This window comes from Lissotriton helveticus, chromosome 6 (genome assembly GCF_964261635.1).
Source record: "Lissotriton helveticus chromosome 6, aLisHel1.1, whole genome shotgun sequence".
Lineage (NCBI taxonomy): Eukaryota > Metazoa > Chordata > Amphibia > Caudata > Salamandridae > Lissotriton > Lissotriton helveticus.
Genome location: NC_136067.1, coordinates 1,160,152,463 through 1,160,168,039, shown reverse-complemented (window position 1 = coordinate 1,160,168,039; position 15,577 = coordinate 1,160,152,463). Strand labels below are relative to the sequence as shown.

At 47.7% G+C, this 15,577-nt stretch overlaps 1 protein-coding gene across 1 annotated transcript in view; it reads right to left on the bottom strand.

Annotated features, from left to right (window-relative positions):
* Positions 1-15,577, bottom strand: part of EDARADD (EDAR associated via death domain) — a 404,069-nt gene that overhangs the window by 294,099 nt on the left and 94,393 nt on the right. Inside the window, exon 2 of the mRNA XM_078646952.1 lies at positions 11,474-11,532. Within this exon, the coding sequence (XP_078503078.1) occupies positions 11,474-11,532 (59 nt within the window). The remainder of the gene's footprint in view (positions 1-11,473; positions 11,533-15,577) is intronic.

Genomic DNA, 15,577 nt, shown 5'->3' with positions numbered 1-15,577 from the left:
AATACGGGGACGACCCCCCCATAGCAACTGCCTCTGTAGACTTTCAACCTCCCGAAAGTAGCTAGCAGGCACAGTGTCGAAAGTGTTCTGCAACGCATACAAGAACCGAGGCAGCGACATCATCTTGAACAATGCCGCCCGCCCTAGAGGGGAGAGAGGGAGCCTACGCCAGGCGGCAACGTCAGACCTGAGGCGCTGAAGAGGAGACAACAAATTACGCTCATAACGGAGTGCGGGGTCCACGGTGATAAAGATCCCCAAATACTTGAATCCCTCCCGCACAACCTGTATAGGACATCCACGAGGAAAGAGGGGAGTGTCGCCCGAGAGAACATAGATACAAGATTTAGACCAGTTAATGACAAGACCGGAATTTTTACGGAAAGAGGTCAGGACGTCGAACAGGACTATCAACGACTTCCGAGGGGACGTGAGATACAACAGGATATCGTCCGCGTACAAAGACACCCGGTCTTCAAAGTCTGAAGTCCATCGAATGCCCTTCAAAGATGGCTCCCACCTCAGCCAGGCCGCCAGGGGTTCCAAGGCGAGAGCAAAAAGAAGCGGGGACAAAGGGCAACCCTGGCGCGTCCCTCTGTCAAGGGTAAATGGAGCGGAAACTCGGCCGTTTACTACCACTTGAGCTAAAGGATCAGTGTAAAGCAACTTCACCCAGTTAATAAACACCGGGCCGACAGCGAACTTAGCGAGGGCCGCCCAAAGATATGGCCATTCCAGCGTATCAAACGCCATTGTGGCGTCCAAAGAAGCCAAAATGGCCGGCTCACGTAACGTCGCCGCCCTCGCAAGGGCGCCGTGCAGGCGCCGGAGGTTTAGTGCCGTGTTGCGATGTGGTATAAAACCGGATTGATCGGGGTGAACCAAGTCGCCGATGACGGTTATTAAGCGAGTAGCAAGCAGTTTGGCCAGGATCTTAGGCTCGGCATTTAAAAGAGATATGGGTCTATATGAGGTGCAGCGGTCGCGCGGCCTCCCCTCCTTGTGTATTACAACAATAGAAGCCAGTCGTTGATCAGGAGGGAGGGAACCCGTTTCCAACGATTCCAAAAACATCGACCTAAGATAAGGGGCTATCACATTTGGGCGAAGCTTGTAGAGCTCAATGGGGAGTCCATTCGGGCACGTGGCCTTCCCCGACCGAACCGCACGGATGGCATTCGACACCTCCTCGACAGTAGGCGTGGCATCGAGGAGTTCCCTTTCAGGGTCTGACAAACAAGGCAACGCAATATCCCGCAAAAGTAGCCGAGAGTCCTGCTCAGGTCTATCTGACACTGGGGAATAGACATCCCGGAAATACTCCGCAAAACACTCCACTATCTCAACAGGGCCAGTTATTCTCGCTCCATTCGCACTCTCAAGCACCGGAACCACGCGACTAGCACACTCCTTCTTATCCAACCACGCGAGTAATTTCCCCGCTTTGTCACCCACATCATACAGACGTCCCTGCTGCTCTCTGCTCATTACTTTCGCAGCATCAGTAACCAGTGCTCTATACTCGAGTTGCTTAAGACTAAGGAGGTGCAGCCTATCTTGGGTAACCCCCGAAGCGAACTCCCCTTCCCAAGCAGTTATTTCATTTTCAATTCGAACAACCGCCTCCTGTTTACGTTTCTTAACATTGCTAACCAAGGAAAGGGCCTGGCCCCGAATGACAGTCTTGTACGCTTCCCACAGTGAGACAGAGGAGGACACAGAGCCCACATTTTCCGCAAAGTAATGATCTAGTGCTTTAATCAGTTCCGCCCGCACCTTAGGGTCCCGGAAGTACCAGGGGTTAATCGGAGTCACCCGACCCTCCGTTCCCAGCTTCGTGTCCATGACCAACCATAAGGGGGAGTGATCCGATACGCCCCTGGCCAGATGTTTAATCTCCCTAATAGAGGAGGCCTGCGGAGAGGGCACCAGCACATAATCTAGTCTGGAGAGACTACCGTGGGCACCGGAATGGAACGTGTATTGCAACTGCCCCGGGTGGAGCAATCTCCAACAATCGACCAGTCCCAAAGTATCCAAGAAGTCACCCAGCCAGGATTGAGACTTCGCAATTTCCTTGGGAGGGTAGCGATCGCACATCCCGGACACCACAGAATTAAAATCACCACCCACCACCAGCTGACCTTCCGGAACTCCCAGGATCACCTTCCCCAAGTCAGCAAAAGTAGTAGTCTGCAAACCAGGTGGAACATAGACAGAGAGGAGGGTGATGACCCTCCCCTCCCAGCGCCCGCCAATGGCGGCGTACCGCCCTCTATCATCGAGGATAAGATCGTCAACCTGAAGAGGGAGGGAGTTCCTGACTAGAATACCAACCCCCCGAGAGCCAGAGGTGAATCCGGAGTGCGCTAAGAGACGATAACCACGCCTGTTCATAGCATGGCATGTATTGCCTATTAAGTGCGTCTCCTGTAGCAACACCACATCAGGGGATAAACGACGTAACAGTTGTAATACCACCCCTCATTTTATCCTATCTCCCAACCCATTGACGTTCCAACACAATAACCTCAATCCCCTACCCCCCATCCCAGAAACCAACCCCACCCCCATCCCACAACAGATGCAACACGGAACTACAGGAGATCATCAGTACATTGCCTTGAGAGAAACAAAAAAACAGTAACTTTGCCCTGTCCACCCCCCAACAGATCCCCAACATCACACCCCCCACCCTGCACCCCTGCGTGAGACTAAAAAGCCACCCCAACTTGCAGTGTGCCTGTCGCCCCAGCACACAACTAATCTACGAAAAGAACCCTAGAGGAGGAAAGACCCACCCACCCCCCGCACATACCCCCGAAAGACAGTACATTAGCAAACAAATTTGCATAGCATCAAACCGCTGCCAAAAGTCAATATGTTGATCCGGGTGCCGATCTCACCCCCTATTCCTGCTCCACCGGGCTGCCCTCGGCCCCTCCTGAATACTCAGAGTGTTCCTGTCGCATGGGCAGTGTGTCAAGCCAGTCTCCTGCAGCCTCAGGATGGTTAAAGAAGAATGTCCGGTCTTCGTACACCACACGTAGCCGGGCCGGGAAGAGCATAGCATACTTCATGTCCCTGTCTCTTAACCTCTTTTTCACCCCTTGGAACCCCAGTCGCTGTTTCTGTACCTGTTGGGTGAAGTCCGGGTAAAAACTCACTGCAGTGTTTTCAAAGGCAGTGGGACCACTCTGGCGCGACGCTTGCAGGATCGCGTCTCTGTCCCGAAAGTTGAAAATCCTAGCAATAATGGGTCGCGGGGTGGCCCCCTGCTTGGGCATTCCTCCCGGTATCCTATGAGCCCGTTCCACAGTGAAGAACTTACTGAGACCCTTGGGAGCGAGGTGGTTCACAACAAGGTCCTCCACAAGCAGGTCCACCGAAGAGGCATCTGTTTTTTCAGGGACACCGACCACACAAATGTTGTTCAGTCGTGCACGGCTTTCAAAATCTTCCAGGCGTCGGGAGAGAAAATCATGCAAGGATCGCAGGTTACTGACCTCCGCCTGTAGATCAGAGACGTCGGTGGTGAGACTGGAGGTCTTTAAATCGAGAGATTGGACCTTTTCATTGGTCTTAGCTAGATCTGCCCTGATCAGAGTGACATCAATAGCGACTGTGTCCAGTTTGTGGGCCAGGGCTTCGTACTGGTGACCCAGTGAGGCCTTCATGCCAGCAATGGCGCCCATGACATCTCGCAGGGTCAGGTCCTCACCCGTCAAGGAATCATCTCCGACGTTGCTCGGGGGTTTATTCGGTCCCCCCGGCGAGCCCTTAGGAAGAGTGTATCTGTCCATAACGTTTGACTGTACGGAGCCCCCACGGAGAGCCGGCTTGGTCTTGCGCTTCTCACCCTCGGGCTTGGTGGCCATCTTGGGTTCAGCGCCCCAGAGGGGAGCCTTGGACCTGGTGAAAATGGCTACACTCGAGGCGACCAAAACGGGTCCTCAGGATAAAGTGGGCACTTCACACCACACGAGAAACCACAGTAGGCCAGCGCAGAACTTGAGTTAAAGCAGGAGAGCAGAATGTGACCAGTGCGGGTCAGGGCAAACCAGAGTCAGAGAGGTCTCAAAGCCAAAAACAAAACCGAAAGTGAATGGCAGAGTGAGGAGACTCGGGCAAGCCGTTGTTGTTCGATTACTGCCCGGCTGGCAGAGAAATCGAGCCCGGGTCAGCGCCAAGGAGCAGGCCAGAAAAGTTCAGGAGCCCGTAACTTCGGCTCCCAAGATCCAAATCGAAATCCAAAAACAGCTAGTAGGTCAGCAAGGTTGTGCCAGTAACGACTCGTCGTCGTGGGCAGGATAAGATGCAGGATAAACGGCGGAGGCGGCGAAGGTCCAGGAGCCCTGTGCTCACGCGACCATTCCGGTTGCGCGCGAAGCTCCTCCTTCCCCATTCCCTTTTTTATTGATTTTGGCCCTGGAGGATGGGGTTCCTAGGGCCTAATCAAGATTGGCAAGGAGGGCTGCCCAGTCCACCTCTCTATAAAGTTATGTTTGGCCCAGGAGTTTGGTGGCCTGGGGCCTTTTACGGCTCAGAGAAGGGGCAGCATGGCTGCACTTCGCTTTTTTATTGGTTTTGGCCCCAGGGGATGAAACCCCCAGGGCCTATTCAGGCTCAGGGAGGAGGACTGCCCTTTTTTTTAAGAAATCGGGACCTGAGGATGGTCTACAGTGCCTACAAAGGCTCAGGGAGAGGGGTCCTCCTCACACGTCCCCTCTCCATATATATATATTAAAAAATGGCAGCAGACCTTTTCTTTACTACTCCCGCTGTATTGTAGCAAATCCTGCATTTTTTTTTGTTTTTCCCCTGGTGGGGGGTCTCTCTGGGTCCCTCCAACAGGGTCTTAATATTTTTTTATATGCTCCCTCATTTTAAAAACTTCAGGACAGGGGACGGAGTCCCTGAGTCCAGTATTGGCTTTCTGTCTCATGTTGCCGCCCGCCAATCAGAGCACTCGCTCCCACAGCAGTCTGACTCACACTGAAGTGAATTGACCTAAGGGAAAAAAAGCTTGCTGAGCCAATTAGAATGCTCCATTTTTTTAAATTGGGTTTGAGGGACTCATGCGAGATTCCCTCGAATCCAACTGTCCAGCTATACAAATATTTTTAAACATTAATATCTCAAAAACTACTGAACAGATTTACACCAAATTACAGAACCACAATCTACAAACCAAGATCTAGCTTCCTATCAAATTAGGTGGAATTCTGTTCAGCAGTTTTTACGGTATCACTGCCTAAAGAAGTCTATGGAAAATTCATGGGGATTTGGCGTTTTGGGACCCTCCTTTTTTCTCACCCTCACCTGGATGGATCACCCTGAAACTTTCTATGCACAAACTAGGCACAAAAGAGCATTTTAGGTAAGTTCTTGAGTTCTGTAATGGTTGACAGCAACATGTTTCTCATGTTGCTGGTAGCCAATCAGAACACTCTCTCCCCCAGGAGTCTGGCTCCCATGGGAGCAAGATGGCCTAAGGGAAAAAAAACTCCCTGGGCCAATCAAAACACTCTGAGGCTTATTTACAAGCCCATTGTGCCGCTGGTGCATCACTTTTACTGACGCACCACCTGCGCAATGGGCTTTCCCATAATTACAAGTCCCCCTGTGTGATTTTTCATTGCCTTGTAAATATGTATCCCTTTCAGGGATAACTGTGTCAAAGGGGCGTTACATGGGTGTTGCTGTGGGCGTTCCCAGTCAATATCCATGGAACTTGACTCGATCCCAGATTTACAAAATCTTGTAAACCTGGGAATGCATCAGAATCCTACGCCTCCCCAGGGGAGGTGTAAGGAGGCGCAACAAGAAGAAATACTTTTATTTCTCCTAGTTTTTTCGACTTTGTATAAGCGCTGCATTCTGCAGCATGCAAAGAAAAAAGGAAAATGCCTTTAATGATTGGTATTATGTAGAAAGGTGTCTCTTCCTGCACAAAAACAATCATCCCCTCAGTGCAGGCCCCCTTGCAAAATGACTTACGGGTGTCTACGCTGATGCGCGCCTGCTTTTTGTGCACTGGCGCAACAAGAAGGACAGGAATGTGGTGTATCTTGTAGATACGGTGCATACCTGCCCTTTTATTTTGACTCACAGCAGCACAGCAGGATTGCTTGCTGCCCTGCCGTGCGTCAAAATATTGTAAATGAGGCCCTCCATTTTTTTTAATTGGGTTCGAATCACTCTCCCACTTTCCAGATATACCGATATTTTACAACCTTAATCTCTCAAAAACTACAGAACAGATTTACACCAAATCACAAAAAAGCACAATCTGTGGACCATGATCTACATTCCTGCCAAATTTGATGTCATTCTCTTCAGCAGTTTTTGCTGTGGCCCTGCATAAAGAAGTCTATTGAAAATGCATGAGTATTTTGCATTTTTGCAACCCCCTTTTTTTCACCCCAACTTGACAAATTACCCTGGAGCTTTCCATGCACAAATTAGCAAAAAAGTAGCACAATTCTCTAGAGCTGTTAGCATCACAAAAAACTTATTTCCTATGGAAATGCTGACCTAAATATAACTTCCCAGCTGCAGCCACCACTGAGTAATATGTACATTACCTACTGGTGGTCGCCAGTAGGTAGTTATAGTTAGGATCTTGTTTCTATTCAAAAAGCGATTTTTCTTAATATTTTTTTATATGCTCCCTCATTTTAAAAACTTCAGGACAGGGGACGGAGTCCCTGAGTCCAGTATTGGCTTTCTGTCTCATGTTGCCGCCCGCCAATCAGAGCACTCGGTCCCACAACAGTCTGACTCCCACTGAAGTGAATTGACCCAAGGGAAAAAAAGCTTGCTGAGCCAATTAGAATGCTCCACTTTTTTAAAATTGGGTTTGAGGGACTCATGCGAGATTCCCTCGAATCCAACCGTCCCAGCTATACAAATATTTGTAAACATTAATATCTCAGAAACTACTGAACAGATTTACACCAAATTACAGAACCACAATCTACAAACCAAGATCTAGCTTCCTGTCAAATTAGGTGGAATTCTGTTTAGCAGTTTTTGCGGTATCACTGCCTAAAGAAGTCTATGGAAAATGCATGGGGATTTGGCGTTTTGGGACCCTCCTTTTTTCTCACCCTCACCTGGATGGATCACCCTGAAACTTTCTATGCACAAACTAGGCACAAAAGAGAATTTTTAGGTAAGTTCCTGAGTTCTGTAATGGTTGACAGCAACATGTTTCTCATGTTGCTGGTAGCCAATCAGAACACTCTCTCCCCCAGGAGTCTGGCTTCCATGGGAGCAAGATGGCCTAAGGGAAAAAAAACTCCCTGGGCCAATCAAAAGACTCTGAGGCTTATTTACAAGTCCGTTGTGCCACCAGTGCATCACTTTTACTGACGCACCACCTGCGCAATGGGCTTTCCCATAATTACAAGGCCATGTAAAGTCACCCTGATGTGATTTTTCATGGCCTTGTAAATATGTATCCCTTTCAGGGATAACTGTGTCAAAGGGGCGTTACATGGGTGTTTCTGTGGGTGTTCCCAGGCAACATCCATGGAACTTGACTCGATCCCAGATTTACAAAATTTTGTAAACCTGGGAATGCATCAGAATCCTACGCCTCCGCAGGGGAGGTGTAAGGAGGCGCAACAAGAAGAAATACTTTTATTTCTCCTAGTTTTTTCGACTTTGTATATGCGCTGCATTCTGCAGCATGCAAAGAAAAAAGGAAAATGCCTTTAATGATTGGTATTTTGTAGAAAGGTGTCTCTTCCTGCACAAAAACAATCATCCCCTCAGTGCAGGCCCCCTTGCAAAATGACTTACGGGTGTCTACGCTGATGCGCGGCTGCTTTTTGTGCACTGGCGCAACAAAAAGGACAGAAATATGGTGAATCTTGTAGATACGGTGCATACCTGCCCTTTTATTTTGACACACAGCAGCACAGCAGGATTGCTTGCTGCCCTGCCGTGCGTCAAAATATTGTAAATGAGGCCCTCCATTTTTTTTAATTGGGTTCGAATCACTCTCCCACTTTCCAGATATACCGATATTTTACAACCTTAATTTCTCAAAAACTACAGAACAGATTTACACCAAATCACAAAAAAGCACAATCTGTGGACCATGATCTACCTTCCTGCCAAATTTGAAGTCATTCTCTTCAGCAGTTTTTGCTGTGGCCCTGCATAAAGAAGTCTATTGAAAATGCATGATTATTTTGCATTTTTGGAACCCCTTTTTTTTCACCCCAACTTGACAAATTACCCTGGAGCTTTCCATGCACAAATTAGCAAAAAAAAAGTAGCACCATTCTCTAGACCTGTTAGCATCACAAAAAACGATTTTTCTTTTGGCAATATCTTTGGTGCTGTTTGACGAATCTTCGCAAAATTTTCAAAACTAATGGTTCACTCATGTCAGCTCCTTTCTTGAATGTTTCGGGGTCATTTATCTAGCGGGGTCATGAAAAAAGCGGGGTCCCAAAAAGCGTTTTCTCCATGTTAATTTAGAAAGGAAACTGAAGACAAAGCTACAGTCCGAACTGTAGGAAACTGGCTCTATATATACTACACCAAAATGAGGTATAGTGGGTATAGAGTCCAGGTAACCCCAGAGGAAGGCAGAGGTTAAAGTTAGATAGAACCTTACTCTCTATTTGTGGTAGATTGGCGAGCAGTAAGGCAGTATCAGAGGGCAGTGTTAAGCATTTGATGTATACAGTCAGCAAATGAATTCGCACTCTAGGCCAATTGTTTTTGTAGAAAAATATACTGTTTTATTTTTAGAACCAAGCAAACCTGGCACAGGTAAGCATTAAATACTTTTCTGTAATAAGTTGCTGAATATAGAACAGTTTGAAAATGCTATAGAAATTTTACTCAGTTTGATTTACAGGGGATGCAGTAGGTTGCAATACTTAGCAAATACAGTACATTGAAATGAATAGGCTTTTTCAGTAATTTACAGGTAAGTTACTTTTTACGTTACTTTTCTAACTCAGTGCGGGATACCTAGATTCAGCACTGGAACATTTCCTGCAAACAGGTAAGTAAATACGTTTTGGTTATTTGTGCGATTTTTAAAGAATATTTTTAGATTTCAAACCTCCACACTTGGAAACTTTTTGGCAGAAAATTGTCAATGTTATCCAATGGAGGAAAAGCAGGTTATCAGTTCACAGGTAAGTTATCGACTGTTAGAGTTAAGGTTCTGGGGTTAGACTCAGGGGTCCCCCAGGGTCAATGATGCATTCTTGTTACACCCTCAGCGGCACTACGGCGGCCGGGTGCAGATTGTTGAGGCCCAATGGTATCCAATGGGGGATAGGGGGCCTCCGGTTGGTGGCTGCTGGCAAGCAGGCCACTGGATTGTGTCATGGGAAAGCTCCTAGGGTTCAAGTCAGGGCAAGTGGGGAAACAAAGTAGCACAAAAGGTGCACCTTCAGCAGCACAGGGGCGGCCGGGTGCAGGGTGCTGTTTCGAGGTCGGGTGCCCAGTTGTTTTCAATGGAGAACCTCCGATTTCAAAAGCACTGCAGGCAGGGAGAAAAAGGACTTCTGGGTGCAACCACCACGTTGAGAGGTACGTGGGGGTTCAGCTGAAGGTTTCAGTTTACAGTATAAGGCGCTCACACAGTGCAAGCAATAGCGGTGATGATGGACAGGTTAGGAAAAAGTGACGATGGTGCAAACAGTATAGAGGGAAACCTGAAAGCCTCTCTACGGTGAACAGGCACGAAGATGCCCGGACACTTGAAACAAATAAACAACAGGTACTGTGCACACGTAAGATAAAAGCAGTATTGGTAATGTGGTGGTCTCTTGAAACAAAGAGAAATGTGAATAACGTTGATAGATTGAAGAGAGTTTGTAGTATTGAATATCCAGATAAAATGAGGTCAGCAAGGGTATGAGCTGAATGGAGATCCGCCGTGCATTAGCTCCCTCATCTTTGCCACACCACGGCCAGGAGCATCACATCCGTTCTCAGGACAGACCGTAGCATTTGTACCCTAATGCACGGCGGATCTCCATTCAGCTCATACCCTTGCTGACCTCATTTTATCTGGATAAATCACGTACCCCAAGACAACTTGATATTCATCACGCCTTCCACAGCCCTGATGAGTCACAGTCTCCTACCTGTGATGAAACACGTGTCGGCTGGCATTTTTTCAAATAAAGAAAAGAATTAAAGACTAATATTCAATACTACAAAGTGTCTTCAATCTATCAACGTTCTTCACATTTCTCTTTGTCTCAAGAGACTACCACATTACCGATACTGCTTTTATATTACGTGTGCACAGTACCTGTTGTCACTTTGAGAGGTACGTTGGGAAGTTAAGTATTGGTTAGGCAGGATTGGTTTGGGCACACAAGGCCGTGGGGCGTCGGGTGCAGGTGTGCCTTTTGAGGTCGGATCTTCTTACCAGCTCCGGTCGTGGTCAGGGGTCCTTCTGGATTTAGGCTGCAGGTGTCGGCTGGAGGCTTGAGATAGGTCAGGGGTTACCGGTTCTCGGGTCAGTATTGCCAGGATGACCTCCTCATGGTGTTTTTCCACTCGAACTTGGGCCGGGTTCGGCGGGTGCAGAGTGGGCTGGATTAGCGGTCTCCGGCTTCTGCCAGAGGTTGCAGTTGAAGAAATCCGGTGTTCACAGGAGAAGCAGTCTTTGGAAGTGAAGGCAGGCAGGTCCTCCGGGGTTTTTGAGGTTGCTGGCAGCAAGACACACCAGGATTTTGCAGGAGCAGGTTCGAGGGGAGACAAGGCCTGTAGGGCTGGGGCCAAATCAGTGGGCGTCTTCCTCTTGTAAGATGGCTGCACAGCTGTTCGGTCCTTCTTCTTCTTTTCTTCTTTTAAAGGTTTTTTAAATGCTAATTTCTAACTATAACGTCCCTGAAACCTATGGTTTTTCGAGTGAATATACACACACATACAGATCACAGTTATAGCTGACTGTTCACTATACAGATTCCATTAACTTGAAATAACATTGTTTGTAACTGTTTGGCAAACAGCAGAGAATTATGAAGGGTGGGGTCATAAAGCATAAATTTACCCCGTTTGATTTTATGCTCAATCTGTTTGTATAATCAGAGAATGATACAATAATCTGTAATATTAATGTATGAAAAAACTAGTCCAACTGGGCAGTTCAGATAATACAAAATACTGAATGATTTTTGGTAGCAGATGTATGGGTTTTGAACAAAGTTTTCTCCCTTAAATATTTGTATTCTTAGTATGCCGATTTGCCCATAGAAAAATGAAAGTTACATTGTAAGTTCTCCTTCTCTAAATGCTGATAAACATTTTGTGAATACACATGCTCGTTTAGACTAAAATAAAGAGGCTTGTACCCTACAGTTTTCATTCATGGAATCAATAAAGCTATAATATGAAAACGTAGTTAATGGCTTAGTTACATTGATTATTTTTTAACCTATCACTTTTGTAAAAAATAAAATAAAAAAAACATTCTTCATACCATTTGTGAAGATAAACTGCTGGGGTCTGTGTCTTCAACAGGTTCGTTTTCAGCATGATCTGTCAAATGCAAACACATTCATGTGTTTTATTTATTTTTTATTTTGTGAATCGTTTTATTCAGCTTTACATATAACACCAACAAAGCGCATTTCTGAAACATTTTAAAAGGAAGGAATAATTATAAAATACTGGCCTTATTATCCATTTACGTTCAACAAAGTAAATACAACATGGTTGGTCAATGTGGCTTTCACTTCCAATTTAGCCCCTCGTTATAACCCACCGATAAATCGCCACTAAACAGCATAAACTGCAAACTTTTGCAGAGTAACTCAATGAGCGTAGGTGGACATCAGCATTGCCGTATGGGGGGTGTAGCAGAATAAATCAAACAAGACATAAGGGAATACGAACACGAGACATCACAGTGCGTTGACCTGTTCAATCATTTTATTATACATAGCTGAGGTGGCAACTCATCATTTTCACTCTGTAGTGCCAGTGACATTATATCCCACATATTCACAACTGAAAGGTTTTTAGACAATGTTTGATTAGTCACCAAGAAATTCTGGGGCATGTGTACAAGCCGCTATCGCCACCAAAGGAACGTCACTTTTACCGACGTTGTGGTTGTAATAAGTGTCGCACCCATGCGCTCGGACCAGGCGTGGTCTGGGCGTGCCAATACACGGAGCCATGGTCGCACGAGGCCCCTTGCCATCGAACTATCACACTGTGTGGATGTGAAATTTATTAGCAGCACTAATCAAATACCTGCATAGCCCAGGCCCCAAGTGCCCCGCAGTGCACAAAATCAAAACTGGGCACGAGTGGGGAGCCGGATCCACGCTCCTGCACAATCATTGTAGAGCCGGCAGCACACCCTCAACATCGCGCACACAACCTGAGCATTGAGGAAGAGCAGGTATTGCCGCCTGCATTTGCCGGCCTACGCCGACTTTAGAATCTGCAGGAGAGGTGCCCACAGGACTGTCGATGTGCATAGACAATCAGCTGCAGCCGATAAGAGCACGACCCCCGGCTGTGGCTGGAGGCCTGTCCCTGCATGCGCACAATGCTCGGCCTTGCCCAGAAGAGCAGTTTGAGGCCCCACCACGCTGAACTTCGCATGCAAGACTGGCGCTGGGCCCTATACGCCAAGAGCGAGGAGGAAGCACATATCTTGTGTCTGGAGGCAACCAGCAGACAAGAGACACCACCAAAGGAGTGCAACCTGCAGGACAAGCTTTAAAGGAAGACACAAGGGATGCCAACCCAATAAAAGACTTTTGTTCCTCACGTTTGGCCACACAAGCCCACCTGGGACAAAGGAACATACCTGCGCCACCAGCCAGCACATCCAACGCTAAACAGGCCACCCCTACTATACAGGAGCGATACCCCAGGAGGAGAAAATGTGAGACCTGAGCCAAATGCTGATCAACAACCTATCCACATGATCACACAGTACGCTCCAACAGGGGTCCTACCCCCATTCAGCGAGGCAGCCGACCCCACCACTGCATCCCCAGAGTGGAAGACGTGGATGGGGTGGCTTGAAAACTATTTCATAGCAACAAGGGAGACAGACGGGGCTGTGAAACGGACAATGCCACAGTAGTGGTGCTCAACACATACTTTGACCCGTCGCTGAACCCCTACTTCGAGAGGTTCAAGCTGCATCAAGCAGCTTGAGGAGAAGTGTGGCTCACTGGTTAGAGGCGGCAGACCCTTAAGCAGAGGTCAGACCCGGGACCAGGGTTCAATTCCCGACGCGGCAGGGTCTTGAGCCCAAATATCCACGGACTCGATAATTCTCGTTTCGGTGCCTACTCGAGTCACAGGTTCACACTCTGCAGCTCTGGGCATTAGCTTGCTTAATCTCCACTACGGCCCCCCCGCGGCGGGATGCCTGGCTTTCACCTTGGGGATGCCCAGTACGGGTATCTCACAGGGAAAAACCAGGACGGGTTCCCAAGGCAAGCGCCGAGATGCCTACGGGTAATCGAGCGCTATATAAGAACGCTTAATAATAATAATAATAATAACAAGCCCGGCAGAAGGAAGGGGAATCGATCGATGCATTCTACGCATGACTGAGAACGCTGCCTGGCACCTTTGTCATGGACGATCAAGCCACTGAAGAAATTTGCGTCCAAATAATCAAGGGCGTCCGTAGCAGGTTACTGCTTGGACTGATACTGAGGCAGCCGAACATACCCCTCACCAACATACTGGTCCTGGCTAGGACACACAACCTCTTCTCAGCCAGATCCAATGAGATGGACCTAACCCTGATGCGCCACCAGAGAAACACGCAACTGTTAAGACAGAGAAGGTGGATGCCGTGAGGATGCGACACAGGGAGCAGACCGCAAGGCCATCTACCCCCAACCCCGAAGGGCCAATGTGGGACGCGAAGAACACCCAGCCCATGCATGCCCCGCCCAAGGTTGAACATGCTTCAACTGCGGTATTCCGAATCATTTCGCGTCTGTCTGTTGGAAAAAAAGCCAACACAAGGAAAACAAAGGGAGGAGGACAATGCGAAAGCTAATGCGCCAACTATCGAGCGCCTCATTGGCAACGTCAAACAGTGCCAAAAGAACCGAACAGGCAAATATTGAGTGGAAGACACGTCAAGCAAAGACAATGATGCCAAGACTTACCTGGTCTCCTTCACCAAAGAATTGAAAAAACAGTGAAGACCACAGCCCATGTGCACCGTAAAGATAGCTGGATCGGAGGTAAAGGCGGTTATTGACACGGGGGCTTCCATGAATGTCATGGGGGAACAGTAATAACATAAACTGCGACCCAAGCCTGAGCAGACACCATCCAGGATGAAGAGCTTTGCGTATGGGAGCGACTCACCCTTGCCGCTGCGTGGGAAGTTGACCAAACCAATCCGATCGGAAGATAATGAAATCATCACAGTTGTCCAGGTCATTGACCAAGAGGATGATACACTGATCAGCAGCCACGCAGCCGAGGACCTAGGGCTGGTGACGTTTGCAAGGAGTGTACGAGCGTACGAGCGTACCAGACGGAAAAGCTGCTGGACCAGTTTGCAGACCTTTTCAAAGGCCTAGGATGCATCAAGAGAGCCCCAGTAAAGCTCTACATTGACCAAGCAATCACCCCAAAGGCTTTATGCCACAGAGGAATCCTGTTCCATCTATGACCTCTCATTGAGCAAGAGCTCCAAAAGCTTGAAGACCAAGGGGAGCTCCCCCCTGTACAAAAACCCCAAAGACACCTGGGTAGGAAGTGGTCAAAACTTCCCTCCATTAAGTGGGAATCCATGCTTGCGGCATGCGAGTTTCCGAGGTCCTCTAACCCTGATATAGCTAGTGCCAATTTTGATCATTGGATTGACAACGCCCTTGATTTAGCTCTGCCGAAGGAAGCTCTTCATTGTATAAAAAGGCAAAACGTAGCTCCCTGGTACACCCCTAGACTAAAGGATATGAAATTATCATGCCGCAAATTAGAAAGGATCTGGAGACAAGATCGGACACAGGAAAAAAGGCAGATTATAGAGCCGCCATTAGACTCTATAAAACTGAAATTAAGGCAACTCAAGCCCAGTTTTATGAATCAAAAATTATTTTAGCCGCCAATGCCCCCAAGGAAATCTTTCGGATAGCGAAGTCTTTGATCCCCCCCCCCCCGAGCAAATACCACTAGATGGGGCCCTTGCTCGCTGCAATAACTTAGCAACTTTTTTTATCAAAAAATTCAGACCATTTATTCCTCTTTTATTTCTGATCCGACCGTCCTTGAGGCGGAGATAGTAGCAAGCCCCAATACACCCCCTTCCTGTATGCTAGAAAAACTTACCCTTATAGACCCAGTTTTGTTAGACAAAATCATTTCTAAAGTCACCTCAGGCTCCCCCAAGGACCCTGCACCGCCACAAATCCTTACCTCGGCTATTGAGTTAATTCGCCCAGCCATTTTGGACGTTCTAAATTCCTCTATCACTTCAAGCACCGTCCCAAAGTCTTGGAAATGTGCAATGGTTAGGGCCCTGTTAAAAAAACCTCATTTAGATCAGAATAATTTAGCTAATTTTCGTCCCATCTCTCTGTTGCCA